Genomic DNA, 16,932 nt, shown 5'->3' on the forward strand with positions numbered 1-16,932 from the left:
ATATAGCAAAGATTTTACAGTAATTAAGAATGAGACATATTATATTCTGCATTGTCTGTAAGAACAACATATTTCATGTCAGAGAAGGCATTACTATCTTCTTAGTCTTCATTACTATCACGAGACCTTCTTCAAAAGATTAGAAATTCCTGTAATTCAATGGCTCTCATACAAGAGTATATATATACATTCAGTCACCTCTGAAACAAGTTCTGGAAGCCAACACTAGAATTTCACCAACTGTACTTTCACAAAGCTCCAGAAGTGATTTTTCAAAAAGCAACTTTACTAGATATAATTCTAATACCACACAATTCATCCAATTAAAGTATATGACATTCAGGTTTGTATATTCACACATCTCCCACATCATTTAGTCTTAGACCATTTGCCTTACTCCCAAAAGAAACTCTGTTCCCCTTGTCACCTCCAATGCCTCCCCATTCCTAGACAACCACTAATCTAGATTTCTTTCTCTGTGAATTGGCCTAACCTTTGTGACTAGCTCCTTTCACTCAGCACAGTGGTTGACAAACAGCGGCTCGTGAGCCACATGCGGCTCTTTGGCCCCTTGAGTGTGGCTCTTCTACAAAACACCATGTGCAGGGGTGTCGGTCGGTCAGGCAATGGGAGACGTGTGATTCATGCACGAGTTGAGTGAGCATGTGGCTCCCCTTTCCCCTCACCCCCTTTTCCTCTCTCCTTTCCAAGGTAATCACAGCCTCAGCTTTCACCTTCATTTTTCAGATGGGGAAAACAAGGCCCAGAGAGGTTGGCAACCACAAAATACCTTCTGCTTCTTTCCCTGGGGCAGTGGTCAGCAAGCCGTGGTTCTTTGGCCCCTTGAGTGTGGTTCTACCACAAAATACCACGTGCGGGCGCGCAGGTACGCGCGGGGGTGTCCATTGGGGGGTGCGCGGCAGGATACGCAGCGCAGGGGGAGGTGCGCGATTCATGCTGGCATTGAGTGAGCATGTGGCGCACCAGCCGTGGTTTGCCGACCAGCCTTAGCATGTTTCCAAGAGTCATCCATGTTGTAGCATGTATCAGTACATTTCATTTATCCATTAGTCAGTTGATGGACAACTGGTTTGTTTCCACTTTTTTGGCTGTTAGGATCAGAGCTTCTTTGAACATCTGTGTGTAAGTTTAGTGTGGGTGTATGTTTTTATCTCTCGGGTACATAGCTAAGAGTGGAACTGCGGAGTCCTGGTCACTCTGTTTAGCTGTTTAAGAACTGCCAGACTGCTTTCCAGAGCAGCTATACCATTTTGCATTCCCACTAGCAGTACAAGAATGTTCCAATTTCTCCATACCCTCATTAACACATAATTATCTTTTTTTTCTTAAGTTTATAGTCATTCTATTGTAGTGAGTATGACCCACAATAAACTTTGATAAACTTCCTTGGTTCAGAATTACTTTAATTGGCTTGAAACATAATCCCATACTGAAATACTCCAGATTAACCAATATCATATATCTCTGGGGTCTCTATGAACTACCTAGATATAAATTCTGCATATTTAATAATTAATTTTCAAGTCTCTTAAAACTAAGAAGAATGGGGTATCTCTTGCAAACTTTCAAAAAAATATTCATATTCAAGTACAATGAGGTCAAATTGCCAAAATAATCTCTCAATTAAAAGACTGGATCTGAGCAGAGCACATTGAATGTCGCTTCTTTCTTCCTGGAATGTAAATGAAATCTGGTTAAAATGAACACTACAGGCAGATTGGAAATTGTAAAAAGTCATTGAAAGGGAATGCGTAGCTGTGGAAGGACCTGGCAAAATGGAAACAGTGGAGACTTTGGGACTGCTTTTATGTATTTTGTCCCCATTCTCTTTTCCTATCTCTTGCCTCCCTTGATTACTGTCCCAACACAACAAGTTGTAAGGGTCTTACAAAGCTGAGCCTCCTGGGAACTATTCTAACTGTTGTTCTCTGTGGAGGGCTTGTCCAATGTACTATATATTCTGTATGTGCCTCTCCAGATCCGTTCTTCACTCTGCTCTGAATTCAGGGAGGCTGACTTTTACGGACTGGCTTCTGGTTAGGTTCAGTGAATGAGAGTCACTGCTGATAGGAGAACGGATGGAAATAAGGTTAGTGTATTTCTTTCCCTGCCCTTTTCCCCGCTGAGACCCAGGCTGACAGTGGCTTCAGAGTTCCGTACCCAGGCTGCAGCTGCGGCAATGCTGTCCTCCCACAGCTCTCTAGGTGTGCTCTCTCCTTTGCCCTGGTGCCTACGGTATCAGACGGCTCTGCTGCTAATCTGGCACTTTATCACTTCTTGTTACCCTACACATATCTTTGAAATAGTCCCTTCATTAAACTCTCAATTATTTCATTCAGTATGCCAAAGCCTAATTAATACAGTTGATACAACCTCAAAATTACACTGAATGCCTACTATGTGCTTGGCACTATCAGGGGTAGTCAACCTTTTTATACCTACAGCCCACTTTTGTATCTCTGTTAGTAGTAAAATTTTCTAACTGCTCACCGGTTCCACAGTAATGGTGATTTATAAAGTAGGGAAGTAACTTTACTTTATAAAATTTATAAAGCAGAGTTACAGCAAGTTAAAGCATATAACAATAATTACTTAACAAGTACTTTTTGTCAGATTTTCGCTAAGTTTGGCAGAATAAATCTTTATAAAACAACTTACTATAGTTAAATCTATCGTTTTATTTATACTTTGGTTGCTCCGCTACCACCTACCATGAAAGCTGGAATGTCTACTAGTGGGCGGTAGGGACCAGGTTGACTACCACTGGCACTATGTTAGGTATTGATTCCTGTCAATAAACCTCCACATAAAGGGAAGATAATTTAAGGCACAAGGGCATAAAATGGAGGAAACAAGTAAGAAATTTTCTTGGGGATCTCTTAAAACTTAGATGATCTCAAATCCGTGTAAACTTGAGAGAGATGAGTTGTAAATCATCAAGAAATTGGCCCTGGCCAGGTTGCTCAGTAGATGGGGTGTTGACCTGGCATGCTGAGGTTATGGATTTGATCCCGTGAGGGCACATACGAGAAGCAATAATAATGGGTGCACAATTAAATGGAACAACTAAGTGAAACAACGAGTTGATGCTTGCTTCTCTCTCTCTCCACCCTCTTCCTTTCTTTCTCTCACTCAAATCAATAGAAAAAATAAAAATAAAAGTGAAAAAGAAACATGTGTTTTCCTTAGCCAGATGAAAGATAAAAAGGTAATAATGAATTCCTGAAGGAGGGAGGGAGGGAGGGAGGGACGAAGGGAGGGATGGGGGGAGGGAAGGAGGGAAGGAAAGAAGGAATAACATTCTTACCTGTTGAGAAAAGAGAGTATAACTGTCCTCCATAAGCAAGAAGGATGCCAGATACAACATAAGCAGGAAGAGCTCCACCATGAAATCTAACTACCTAGAAAACAGGCAAATCAATGGACAACTTCTGAATATTCATGTTAATAAAATAAATGTATTTCCACATGAAATACGAGTATTGCTCTTCACTTTGTATCTTTCATGACATGGCCACAAAGGTACTTCCAGTAATGGGTATCAAAACTCTAAAATAAATGTTAATAATTTATAGCACATTATCTGCAACTTTTTTGCAAGGCATGTTTATTGAACATTTAATATGGTCCAGGCATGATATTAAGCATCTTATATGCATTATCTCACACTCTCCTCCCCAAAGCCTTTGAGGTAGTTCTTACCCCTGTTTCACAGATGAAGACATGCAGGCACAGGGAGCCCGAGTAACACGCACAATTCAAAACATGATACACAAGCAAGTTACTTACTTGTTACCTCTCCATGTCCTCATCAGTAAAATGGGGACAAAATAGTACTTACCTTATAGGTGGTTTTAAGGACAAAACATGCTCGTTTGTGTAAACCATTCAGAATACTGACTCGAATGTAACAAGCTACCAGAAAATATTATCTGCTATTATTAAACTTAAATGTCTGTTATTGTCTTTGGAAATCTTGTGGAATGGGATTTAACTCAGAGCCTAAATTCACAATCATTGTTATAGTGCCTCAAATCAGTTTATCAGCTAATCTCTGTAAAAAAAAAAAAAAACCCAGAGGAGGATTTAACGGAGGGCACACCTGGGCTCATGCCCTGGGCCCTGACTTCTGAAGGGCCCTGCAAAACCCCAACTTTACACTTTTTTCTAACGTAAGGGGCCTCAACCGACCTTAATCCACCTCTGCATCTACCGTATTTCCTCATAAGATGCACCTTAATTTGGGGGCCTGAAATTTGAAAAAAAATGTATTACATAAAGTTATTGAACTCAAGTTTTATTCATCATAAAATTCATACAACGCCTCATCATTGTCAAAACTACCATCCATTACCTGTCCTCATCTGTGTCTGATGACGAATCACTGTCTTCATATATTGCCTTGTCCTCAGTTCCATCTATGGCATTTGACATGCCACAACCACTGTATAAGACGCACCCAGTTATTAGACCCCAAATTTTTCGGAAATAGTGCGTCTTATATATGGGGAAATACGGTAATACAAAAAGTGTTATTTTAATGATAGTTTTAAAAGGAAATTTACTTTAAATCATGTTGTCTATTCCACAAAACTGTTTAGAAAACATATAGACTTCCCTGGCAATCTGATAAAAATTATGAAAATGCATGCTTACACAAAATTCTATGAAAATTTCAAGAGGTTCAAGGTTTTCTTGAAGCTCCTCCGTGGATTCCCAGCTTAAGAGATTAGAAAGGCTCAAAAAACTCATAGTCCCTATTCATGATTTATAGTTTAAACCTTCAGGTAAGGGAGAGAAGAACTGAGTAAAAGAAAAAAGGTCACTTTTCTACCTGTTAGTAAATGGTACACACTGCCTGCTAACTGCATGCTAAGAAACACAGAGCACACTTAGTTGTAAGAGTATAGAGAGAACAGAAGGAAAGTTAAGCAGCATAGCAGGTCAGAGTCAGACTCCTGGGTTTAGATTCCAGCCTTGCCTCTCTAGTTCTGTGTCCTTGGGGAAGTTACTTTACCCCTCTTTCTCTCTATTTATGAAAACAAATAGCACTTACCTCACAGAGAGTCTCAGGTTTAAAGGCATTCATATATGCAAAATATTTGGAATAATAACTGGTACAGGTAGGTGATTAAAAAATATGAGCTGTTATGATTTTTTAGAGTGAGAGAGATAGAGAGATAGAGAGAGTGAGAGAGAGAGAGAGAGAGACAGAGAAGCATCAACACATTGCTCCACTTTGGCTGTGCATCCATTGACTGCTTCTCATACTAGCCTTGACCAAGGATTGAACCGGTGACCTTGGAATCGAGCTGGCAACCTCCAGTCCAAGCTGGTGACCCTGGGATCAAGCAGGTGACCTCAAGCTCAGGGCAGAGACCTCTGGACTCAAACTGGTGACCCTGGGCTCAAGGCAGTGACCTTGGTGCTTCAGGTCAGTGCTCTATCCATTGTACTACCACAGGTCAGGAAGTAAGCTATTGTTATTATTATTTATTGTGACAGAGATAGAGAGACAGAGAGAGGGACATATAGGGACAGGAAGGGAGAGAAATGAGAAGCATAATTTCTTTGTTGCGGCACCTTAATTGTTCATTGATTGCTTTCTCATATGTGCCTGGACCTGGGGGCTCCAGCAGAGTGAGTGATCCCTTGCTCAAGCCAGCAACCTTGGGCACAAGGCAGTGACCTTGGGCTTCAAGCCTGCAACCTTTGGACTCAAGCCAGAGACCATGGGGTCATGTCTATGATCCCGTGCTCAAGCCAGTGATCCCATGCTCAAGCCGGATGAACCCGTGAATGAGCTGTTATTATTAACCTTTAATGCCTTCACTGTCTTTAGAAATCTTTTCTTTTATTAAGTGAGAGGCAGGGAGGCAGAGACAGACTCCTGCATGCACCCTGACCCAGATCCAACTGACAATGCCCCTAACCAGGCAATGTTCTGTCTGTCTGGCTGTTGCTCTGTTGCTCAGCAACTGAGCTATTTTAGTGTCTGAGGCTAGGCCATTGAGCCATCCTTAGCACCAGGAACCAACTTGCGCAAACCAGTCAAGCCATGGTTGCAGGAGGGGAAGAGAGAGAAAGAGAGAGAGAGAGAGAGAGAGAGGAAGAAACAGAGAGGAGGGAAGGGGTGGAGAAGCAGATGGTCATTTCTCCTGTGTGCCCTGACCAGGAATCGAACCTAAAACTCCCACATGCAGGACTAATACTCTAATGCTGAGCCAACTTGCCAGGCCATCTTTAGAAATCTTGTAAGAGGTCCCACACAGAGTATTCTGAACATAAAATTTCTTTTTAATGATTGTCATTGTTATGAGTGTTAAGGATTATATTAAGCCACATACATAGTTGGTGTAAGATAACTAAATCAACAATAATAAACCAGCCCCCATGGATCAAATTCAAATTGTAGACATGCTTCATTTGGATTCATATTTGGCACAGTATTTCTTTACACTTTTTAATTAGATGCCAACATTGAAAACTTAAAAGTTTATCTAAAAATCCAAATTTCTTTTGAAATCTAAGATTTGGCAACACTAGACTTTATTCCTACATAGTTTCTGTAATTTTCTTGAGCAAGAAACTTTCAATATATTTTTCTTTTTCTGAAAAAATAATTAATTTTATGGAAAATCTTCTAATGAAATACTAAGGATTCTCCCATTAATTTATTCTTATTCCTCTTCATAGTCTTCTTGGAATGAATTGACAGCAATGAAAATATATGCTATTTTTAAAAGACAAATAAGATATATCATACAGCTTCAATTTATTCTGTACTGTTCTCAAGCTCAATTTGTAAACACACATGAAGGAAAAGCATTTTATGTCTTTTCAATAATTTGAGGGCTTAATTCAATTACTACAAATTCTTTGATGTTTTTAAAGTATCCTGTACTTTTAAAGTATAGGATCTCTGATCCTGTAACACCTACATCCTCTCATTTTCTTGAAAAATTTCTATATCTTAACAAGTATATTAGTCTGTCCTTTTTTGATGCACATGTATTTATGCTTGACTACAGAGCAGCAAGCTAACTAGGCTTTTCTTGTCACTAATTTCAATTATGAGGCACCAGAATGATATAAGAGAATGTTATATCCTCAGCTCATACCATGAGGACATACTAAGAATATGATAGCATGAATTCTTCCCCTATATTCCAAAAAATAATTTTTCTTAGTAATTGATCCCTTAACATTTTACTTATTATAACTCTCTATGATGCTATTTTCCAATTTGTACTTTTTTAATCTTCTCTTTCTCACGTAGCACAAAAATTTTTACACTTTAATGTATAATTTTCTAATATTCACAGATTTAATAATACAATCTAGTTCACATTAAGTTGTTGTGAGGATCAAATGAGATAATGCATATAAAAGTTTCTAGTTTAATTTTAATTTGTTTTATTATAATGATAGAATTAAATTACTTAAAAATATTTTGCTATGCCAAGATTGCAAAACACAAAAAATAAAGTGAAAGTAATAAAAGATACAATAAAAATTTTAGAGAATTTTAAAACTATACAGTTACTCTGACTATTCAATATTATCTCTGTCCTGCTGGTGCAATTCTGCACATTATAGTGATGTTAAACAATAACAGAGCAATTATACTGCTTGGTAAGTTATTTTTATAACACTACTTACCTATGAATTATAGAAAGATACTCTCCAAATACTTTAAACTATTTTTAAACTAGTTTATTTAATATAATTTTTTACCTTTTACAAACTGAGCGTGCACAAAATTAAAATTTCTTTGAAAATGTTCATTTATATGGCAGAGTTTACAGATTTTACTAGACTATGAATTATAGTGTATGAACAACATGAAATCTTACTATGACGTCCATTTTGCCAAGAATATTAATTTGAGAATCAGGAATTAGCTCTCATTTCTAGGAAGTATCAAACATGGAAGCATCTCCTTAAAGCCAGGGTAGCCAAGTAGGGCCTATGTGCCAAAAGTATTATTTATTTATTTTTAATTTATTTATTAATTTGAGAGAGAGAGAGAGATAGAAATATCAATTTGTTGTTCCACTTATTTATGCATTTATTGGTTGATTCTTGTATGTGCCCTGACTGGGGATTGAACCTGCTACCTTGGCATGCTGGGATGACGACCTAACTGCCTGAGCGATCTAGCCAGGGCCAAGAATGTTTTTTGGTTTTTCTTTTAGATTTTATTAAAGTGGAAGAAAGAAAAAAATGGAGAAAGAGGAAGACAGATGCAGCTGTAGTAGTGCTCGCATCAGTAAGAGGCCGCATGGGGTCTGGTAAAATATTTATTATCTGGCCCTTTACAGAAAGAGTTTGCAACACCTGCCTTACGGTATCTATTCACAAGGCAATAAATAATCAAACAGGAATCTCTCTTACCTGTCCAAGTATTTCTGGAAAGGAAGTCTTAATTGTCACCTAGTTTAAAACAATCATTAAGAAAAGGTTATTTTCCATAAAGCTGCTCTAGTTCACATTGTATTAAATCAAACATTTTATTAAATTAATCATTAACTTCTGTATAGTAATAAACCTAAAAGTACTCAAGATCTCAAAAGAATCCTCTGAAGTAGCAACATTTAATTTGTATTTGTATCAAGTGTAATTATACTGTTCAGTATATTTTCTCATATTCTAATTCTCTGACAAATGAATGAATGCTATGGTGTATACATAATAATCCTTTACAAACTTATTTAACATTTCATTAACCAAAATATCATATTACCAGATCATACAAACTAAAGGAATTTATTAAATGACTGAATTCAAAAGCTATACGTTTGCTGAAAAATTAAACACAAATTAAACAACCTATTATATAATTAGTACTTTAAAGACTCAAATCTACAATTTTATAGCACTAAATAGAGTTAAGCTAAACTACTTCTGAGTAAATTTTATAAAAATACACTTCACATGATATAAAAACAGGAACAAACAGCACATTTAGTGAAATTTAAGCCAAAGCAATATTTTAAACAGATATTCATCATTAATTATGTCTAGCATAAATATACCTTTTTGATAGTAAAAAAAACTGTGAAAGGAAATAAATCTTTCACAGGGAGGTTATAAAATGACTATATTTAGTAAAGAAAGACTTTTTGAAAATATTTATAAAAACATAAACATTTTGAGAGTGTGCACTATTTGGAGCCAAATTATTAACATAATTCTTATAATTTCTGTAAAATATGAAGGTACAAGTTAAAAACCATTATAAACCCTGTAAAATCCTTCAATGTTAAAAAGCAAGATATCAAAGTGTTAAAAAAATTCCATGAAATCTACAGTAACTCATAATATTGGTCCAACTGAAAGTTGGTTTAGTAAATTATATTCATTTGATTCTAGTTTACCCTAAGAAAGTTAGTTCTAATAAAGAATCTGAATATTTAAGCTTGGTTTAAAGCAACTGAGTAGAAACAAGATATTTTACATAAACCAGAAACCAGAAACCTGTGATGTCACCACATATGTGTATTTCAACCACTTACTACTTAAATCTGGAATCCTTAGAACCTGGTATGTTCTAATATAGGGAGGGACTCTTAGTTGATTTAACATAAGTTAAAATGTTACTCTTGAGTTCTATTTCCTTTCCCTTAGCACAGAGAAATCTATGTGGTTGTTAACACAATGGGCACTAAACTGCACATATGAAAGACTAATAGAGCCTAACGTAATTAGAGAAAAAGAAATAAAGCTTATCCAGTAGCACTAGAAACCAACATACATCATGATGATTACTAAATTTAAGCCACAGAGCTGATCTCATGATGTTCTCTAATTTAGAAAAGAATTCTGGACTTTTGGTTTTCAAAATGAAAAGGTTAAACTACAGTGTCAACTTTTTAAAATTTTAATTTCTATTACTTATTAAGACATAAATTTTCAGTGGTCCAGCTAAGAAAATACTGAAGTGGTGTTAGTAGGTAAAATAAGAATATTTAAAGTAATATAAATGTCTATTGTAAGGAATCAACCATCTAACCTTGAACCCTCTATGACTTGGATTGGGGAACTGTAGTTAAAAGACTTGAGTGAATGTCTCTTGTATGCAAACACCAAGAAACTGTGTGAATGAGTGACCCTTGTGCAGACACAAAGGAATCCCTGTGAACAGGCTTCAGAAAATAAGCCTAGAGGTTCTAGATCACCCTTTCCTTTGTGCTTGTTAGTTAGCAAAAAAAAAAAAAAAAAAAACAACAACAAAAAAAAAAAAAAAAAAAAAAGAATGTACTGACCCAAATTAGCCCTTTGTCAATGTCAGCAAAATGGCCCTTAGTCATTCTTTCCCCTTATCACCTGGCCTCCTTCCCTTGTATTTCTGACCTCTGTTCTGCTTCTGATCAATAAAAGCTGAGAGAGAAGTAGATTCAGGAGGTCTTCTTTGCCTCCCTTGGCAGGCCTCTCCCTCTTCCTCTTGACATCAGTTTGTATCTTGAGCAGGTTTCTTCCACGCGACACTAGTAGTTCCCAGCGGGCTGGAGTACTATAGTCTATTTCTTTTCTTATATAAATGTCTATTTCTAATATTTACCGCCTTTCACATCACCATATATCTGAAGCTAACATAAAAATATATTTCCAGTTTAATCTATAGCTAAATCTTAAAAATTAAGCACATACAGCTTACCTCATACTGACAGTCTGATGATGTGTACATTTTTAATAATGGTACATGGCTGTCATTATCTGGTTGAGCAATATGGAGTTTCAGAGAAATTTCTGTTGAAGATGGAACCCTGAAAAATAGTTTAAATATCAATTCTCAAATACAAAATACTAATAAATGGCTAAGTTAAACATCAGCACAACACAACACTATAATGTAGAGGAAGCTAGATGTCAGACACATTATAATGGATGGACAGTCATATCAGTTGTCTGAATCCTTCCTCTAGGACATAAGAGCTGGGGAAGAAGGTGGGAAAGGGTTCATGTTTCAGCAATTAAGGTTTAAATTCTGTATCATTTAAATAAGAATACTCTATATTATATTATCGTATGGGCATAATGCTATATAAGATACCTATATTTTATTAAGAGGTACTTTAATGATTTCACTGTGATTTAAGCAAAGGAGAATGTGTATTATTAATAGACAAACGTTTACAGTAAATTCTTTCATATACTTACTGTGCAATGGTTAGTGAATCTTCATAAGACCAGGGAATATGAAGTTTATAGATGCTAGTTATTTCCTCTATTAAAACATAAAGGAAAATATGTATTACTAACCTTATGTCATACTAAATGTTACATAAGGTACTATGTCTAACTAGTTACACAATTACCCATAGCATAAAACTTAGTAAGAGTTATATAATATAAGAAATTATGGAGAATTATGAAGTAATAATGTTTAATAATACTTACAAAGGATATTAGAGCATATGGTAAGTATTAAGAAACTGGAAAAATATTAAAGACCTAAATCTAATACTATAATAGTATTAGTGAGATACACAGTATTTTTAAATGTAGATATTTAAATTAAAACAGATAAAGATGCTTAATATTAAGAAAGAGTCTATGTTAAATCTATTAGAAATATAAACAGCTTTTCTGTTATATTAAACTTTACTTCACATAAAATATATAAAAGTATAAATATTATAGAAAATTCAAGTGAAAACCTACTGATTCTTCAAATGACAATACCATTATATTATTTCAGAAAATACACTTACCTTTGACTCCTGAGCACTTGCTTACTACGTTGATTTTAAAAGCTTGGTATATCTAATAAAATTTGACCACAAAAACAAAAACAAAAGTTTATTTGTTTGTTTAACTAAATAGTTATGTAAAATCAAATCCTTGTTATAGTCAGGATAATTACCTGTGCAAAGTTTAGAAGCTCTATATTATAGAATAGGCCGCTTGTATTTAATATCACTTTCCTCGAAGATAAACCTGTTAAATTAAAAGTATTGTATTGCTTAGAATACCAAAGAATAAAAAAAGTACCAATTGCTTAAACTATGTTAAAATAATGTCAACAGACTTTTAATATTAAAAAAGAGTTTACAGGTTCAGTTTCTGACATGAAGGAATGAAATCCTAAAAATCTAATCCTCCTTCACTAAAATCTGGATAAAACAAAACATTTATAATGCCTTTGAATCACATGTATGTTTTTAAAAAAATACATATTTTCAATTTCAAAACGGTATGCTTTCTTGGTAGATCTTATTTTATGAGCTTGCTATCTTTAATGAGCTCGGTGGCACAGCTGTTACTTCTGTATCGTTTTGAGTATTTTTCTACCAAAAACAGGGTGGGAAAGGGATAAAAATCTTAAAGGAAGTTTTTTCTATCAAATAATATAGACAGTTTTCATGAATAGCATAAAAGGGCACAAGAGCCAAACAAAAAGGAGGTTTTCATGTCCAGACCCAGAAAAACTTAAGCAAAAAAATTTAATGATAGTACTGGATTATAACCCAATGAATAAAATAAATATGCATGAGTCAATTACAGACATAAATAAAAATTGAATAAATAAATAAATCAGGAGGAAGGGACAACTTTCCCTTAGGAAGAATTCCAGTAAATATAGAATATCAGTAATAACTGCTTCAACTTAGATGAACCAATGGATGCTAAGATAGGGGCTTATTTAAAAGAAAAAAAAGGATACTTACTGTCAAAGTTTCTCCCTCAAGATATTTATTAACTATAGTAACTTTACAGTGGAAAAATCTGGCAGACACCACCTTAACCAAGTGACTGAGGTTAATATCAACAATAATTAAACACAGTGAGTGATATCATGTGTCCTCTGATATAAAACATTGAGAACTACCTATCACTTCCATTGTATTCTTGCCAAAAATGCATAAACTCAATCAATGAGAAAGCATTAGACAAATCCAAATTGACGAACATTCTACAAAATAATAGACTGGTACTCTTCAAAGGTCTCAAAATTATGAAAGACAAGGAAAGTCTGAGGAACTACAAAAGAACAAAGGAGACTAAAGAGATGACAACTAAAAGCAATGTGGGAACCTGGAGGACATAGGTAGAAAAACCAATAAAAACCAAATCAAGCCTGTAGTTTAGTTAAAGTATTATACTAATGCTAATTTCTTAGTTTTGACAAGTGTATTGTTTAAGTGGCCAACATTACAGAAAGATGAGTGATGGATATACAGGATCTCTGTACTCTTTCTGTAAATCTAAAATTATTTCATAATAAAATTTGAGGGACTCCAGTGGCCAAAACCTTCTTTTACACAGACAGAATGAGAAAGCAGAGAAATGTAACACAAATGAATCAAGAGAAATCCCCAGAAAAGAACCTGAATTAGTCAGATATAACCAAATTACCAGATGCAGAGTTTAAAATAACGATTGTTAGGATGCACAAAGATATTAGAACAATAATAGATGGTCATTACGAACACCTACATAAAGAGATAGCAAATATAAAAAAGGACATTGAAATAATAAAAAAGGATCAGTCAGAAATGACGAATACAATATCAGAAATGAAGAACACAATGGAAGGACTTAAAAGCAGGATGGATAAAGCTGAGAATCGAATCAGAGAGTTAGAGAACAAGATAAATAAAGGCACAGAAGCAGAGCAGAAAAAAGAAAAGAGACTCAAAAAGTCTGAGGAAACTCTTAAGAGAGCTCTGTGACAACACGAAGAGAAATAACATCCACATCATAGGGGTTCCTGAAGAAGAGAAAGAACAAGGCATAGAGACTTTGTTTAAACATGTCATAGCTGAAAACTTCCCTAAATTAAGGCAGGAAAACATCTCACAAGTTCAAGAAGCACAGAGAACTCCATTAAAGAGAAACCCAAAGAAATTTACACAGACACATCATAATTAAAATACCAAAGCTAAGTGATAAAGAGAAAATATTAAAAGCTGCTAGAGAAAAAAACACTATCACCTACAAAGGAGCGCCCATAAGGATGACTTCCGACTTCTCAACAGAAACACTTGAGGCCAGAAGGGAATGGCAAGAAATATTCAAAGTAATGCAGAACAAGAGCCTACAACCAAGACTACTTTATCCAGCAAGGCTACCGTTTAAAATTGAAGGAGAAATAAAAAGCTTTCCAGACAAAAAAAACCTCAAGGAATTCACTACAACCAAACCAAAGCTGCAAGAAATGCTAAGGGGCCTGTTGTAAACAGATCAAAGGATAAAAAGAATAAAGCAAAAGAGGAATCCAGTTTTAAAGAATAAAATGGCAATAAACAATTACATATCAATAATAACCTTAAATGTAAATGGATTAAATAATCCGATCAAAAGACATATAGTAGCTGCATGGATAAGAAAACAGGACCCATACATATGCTGTCTACAAGAGACACACCTTAAAACAAAAGATGCACATAGACTGAAGATAAAAGGATGGAAAAAAAATATTTCATGCAAATGGAAATGAAAAAAAAGCTGGGGTAGCAATACTTATATCAGACAAAATGGACTTTAAAACAAAGACAATACTAAAAGATAAAGAAGGTCACTACATAATAATAAAGGGAGCAATCCAACAGGAAGATATAACCGTTATAAATATCTACGCACCTAATATAGGAGCACCTAAATATATAAAGCAGACTTTGATGGGTTTAAAGGGTGAGATCAACAGCAATACTATAATAGTAGGGGATTTCAATACCCCACTAACATCACTAGATAGATCCTCAAGAAAGAAAATTAACAAAGAAACAGCAGACTTAAAGGACATACTAGATCAACTCAATTTATAGATATCTTCAGAACCTTTCACCCTAAAGCAGCAGAATATACATTCTTTTCAAGCTCTCATGGTACATTCTCTAGGACAGACCACATGTTAGGGTACAAAGCGGCCTCAACAAATTTAAGAAGATTGAAATCATATCGAGCACTTTCTCTGATCACAATGGCATGAAACTAAAAATCAACCACAACAGAAAAACTGAAAAATACTCAAACACTTGGAAACTAAATAGCATATTATTAAATAAAGTATGGGTTAACAATGAGATCAAAGAAGAAATAAAAAATTCCTAGAAACAAACGATAACAAGTATACATCAACTCAAAATTTATGGGACACAGCAAAAGCAGTCCTGAGAGGGAAGTTCATAGCAATACAGGCATACCTCAAGAAGCTAGAAAAAGCTCAAATAAACAACTTGACCCTGCATCTAAAAGAACTAGAAAAAGAACAGCAAGTAAAGCCCAGAGCTAGTAGAAGGAAGGAAATAATAAAGATCAGAGTGAAAATAAATGACATAGAGGCTAAAGAAACAATACAGAGGATCAATGAAACCAGGACTTGGTTCTTTGAAAAGGTAAACAAGATCAATGAACCTTTAACCAGACTCACCAAGAAAAAAAGAGAGGACTCAAATAAATAAAATTAGAAATGAGAGTGGAGAAATAACAACTGACACAACAGAAATACAAAATATTGTCAGAAAATACTATGAAGAACTGTATGCCAAAAAACTAGACAACCTAGATGAAATGGACACATTCCTTGAAACATATAATCTTCCAAAAATTAATCTGGAAGAATCAGAAAACCTAAAGAGATCGATTACAACAAAAGAGACAGAAACAGTTATCAAAAAACTCCCAAGAAAAGAAAAGTCCTGGGCCTGATGGCTTCACAAGTGAATTCTACCAAATATTCAAAGAAGAACTAACTCCTATCCTTCACAAGGTATTTCAAAAAATTCAAGAGGAAGGAAGACTTCCAAGCTCCTTTTATGAGGCGAGTATAATTCTGATTCCAAAACCAGGCAAAGGCCCCGGCCGGTTGGCTCAGTGGTAGAGCGTCGGCCTGGCGTGCAGAAGTCCTGGGTTCGATTCCCAGCCAGGGCACACAGGAGAAGCGCCCATCTGCTTCTCCACCCCTCCCCCTCTCCTTCCTCTCTGTCTCTCTCTTCCCCTCCCACAGCCGAGGCTCCACTGGAGCAAAGATGGCCCGGGCGCTGGGGATGGCTCCTTGGCCTCTGACCCAGGCGCTAGAGTAGCTCTGGTCACAACAGAGTGACGCCCCGGAGGGGCAGAGCATCACCCCTTGGTGGGCAGAGCGTCGCCCCCTGGTGGGCATGCCGGGTGGATCCCGGTCGGGCGCATGCGGGAGTCTGTCTGTCTCTCCCCGTTTCCAGCTTCAGAAAAATACAAAAACAAACAAACAAACAAAAAACCCCCCAAAAAACAGGCAAAGACAACACAAAGAAAGAAAATTATAGGCCAATATCCCTGATGAATTTAGATGCTAAAATCCTCAACAAAATATTAGCAAACTGGATCCAGCAATATATGAAAAAAATCATACACCATGATCAAGTGGGATTTATTTTTGGGAGGCAAGGCTGGTATAATATTTGCAAATCAATCAATGTGATTCATCACATAAACAAAAGGAAGGAGAAAAACCACATGATAATTTCAATAGATGCAGAAAAAGCATTTGATAAAATCCAGCACCCATTCATGATCAAAACTCTCAGCAAAGTGGGAATACAGGGAACATACCTCAACATAATAAAGGCCATCTATGACAAACCCACAGCCAACATCATACTCAATGGGCAAAAATTAAAAGCAATTCCCTTAAGATCAGGAACAAGGCAGGGGTGCCCCCTTTCACCACTCTTATTCAACATAGTTCTGGAAGTCCTAGCCACAGCAATCAGACAAGAAAAGGAAATAAAAGGCATCCAAATTGGAAAAGAAGAAGTAAAACTATCATTATTTGTAGATGATTTGATATTGTATATAGAAAACCCTAAAGTCTCAGTCAAAAAACTACTAGACCCGATAAATGAATTCAGCAAAGTGGCAGGATATAAAATTAATATCAGAAATCAGAGGCATTTTTATATACTAATAATGAACTGTCAGAAA

General features: G+C 35.8%; 1 protein-coding gene across 1 annotated transcript in view; it reads right to left on the bottom strand.

Annotated features, from left to right (window-relative positions):
* The window catches only part of PGAP1 (post-GPI attachment to proteins inositol deacylase 1), an 88,356-nt gene that overhangs the window by 21,635 nt on the left and 49,789 nt on the right, over positions 1 to 16,932 (bottom strand). Inside the window, exons 15-20 of the mRNA XM_066346361.1 lie at positions 11,891 to 11,964; positions 11,739 to 11,790; positions 11,185 to 11,251; positions 10,682 to 10,790; positions 8,419 to 8,457; positions 3,329 to 3,422 (exon numbers count right to left, since the gene is read on the bottom strand). Coding sequence (XP_066202458.1) covers positions 3,329 to 3,422; positions 8,419 to 8,457; positions 10,682 to 10,790; positions 11,185 to 11,251; positions 11,739 to 11,790; positions 11,891 to 11,964 — 435 coding nt within the window. The remainder of the gene's footprint in view (positions 1 to 3,328; positions 3,423 to 8,418; positions 8,458 to 10,681; positions 10,791 to 11,184; positions 11,252 to 11,738; positions 11,791 to 11,890; positions 11,965 to 16,932) is intronic.

The sequence above is a fragment of the Saccopteryx leptura genome, chromosome 7 (genome assembly GCF_036850995.1).
Source record: "Saccopteryx leptura isolate mSacLep1 chromosome 7, mSacLep1_pri_phased_curated, whole genome shotgun sequence".
NCBI classification, from domain to species: domain Eukaryota; kingdom Metazoa; phylum Chordata; class Mammalia; order Chiroptera; family Emballonuridae; genus Saccopteryx; species Saccopteryx leptura.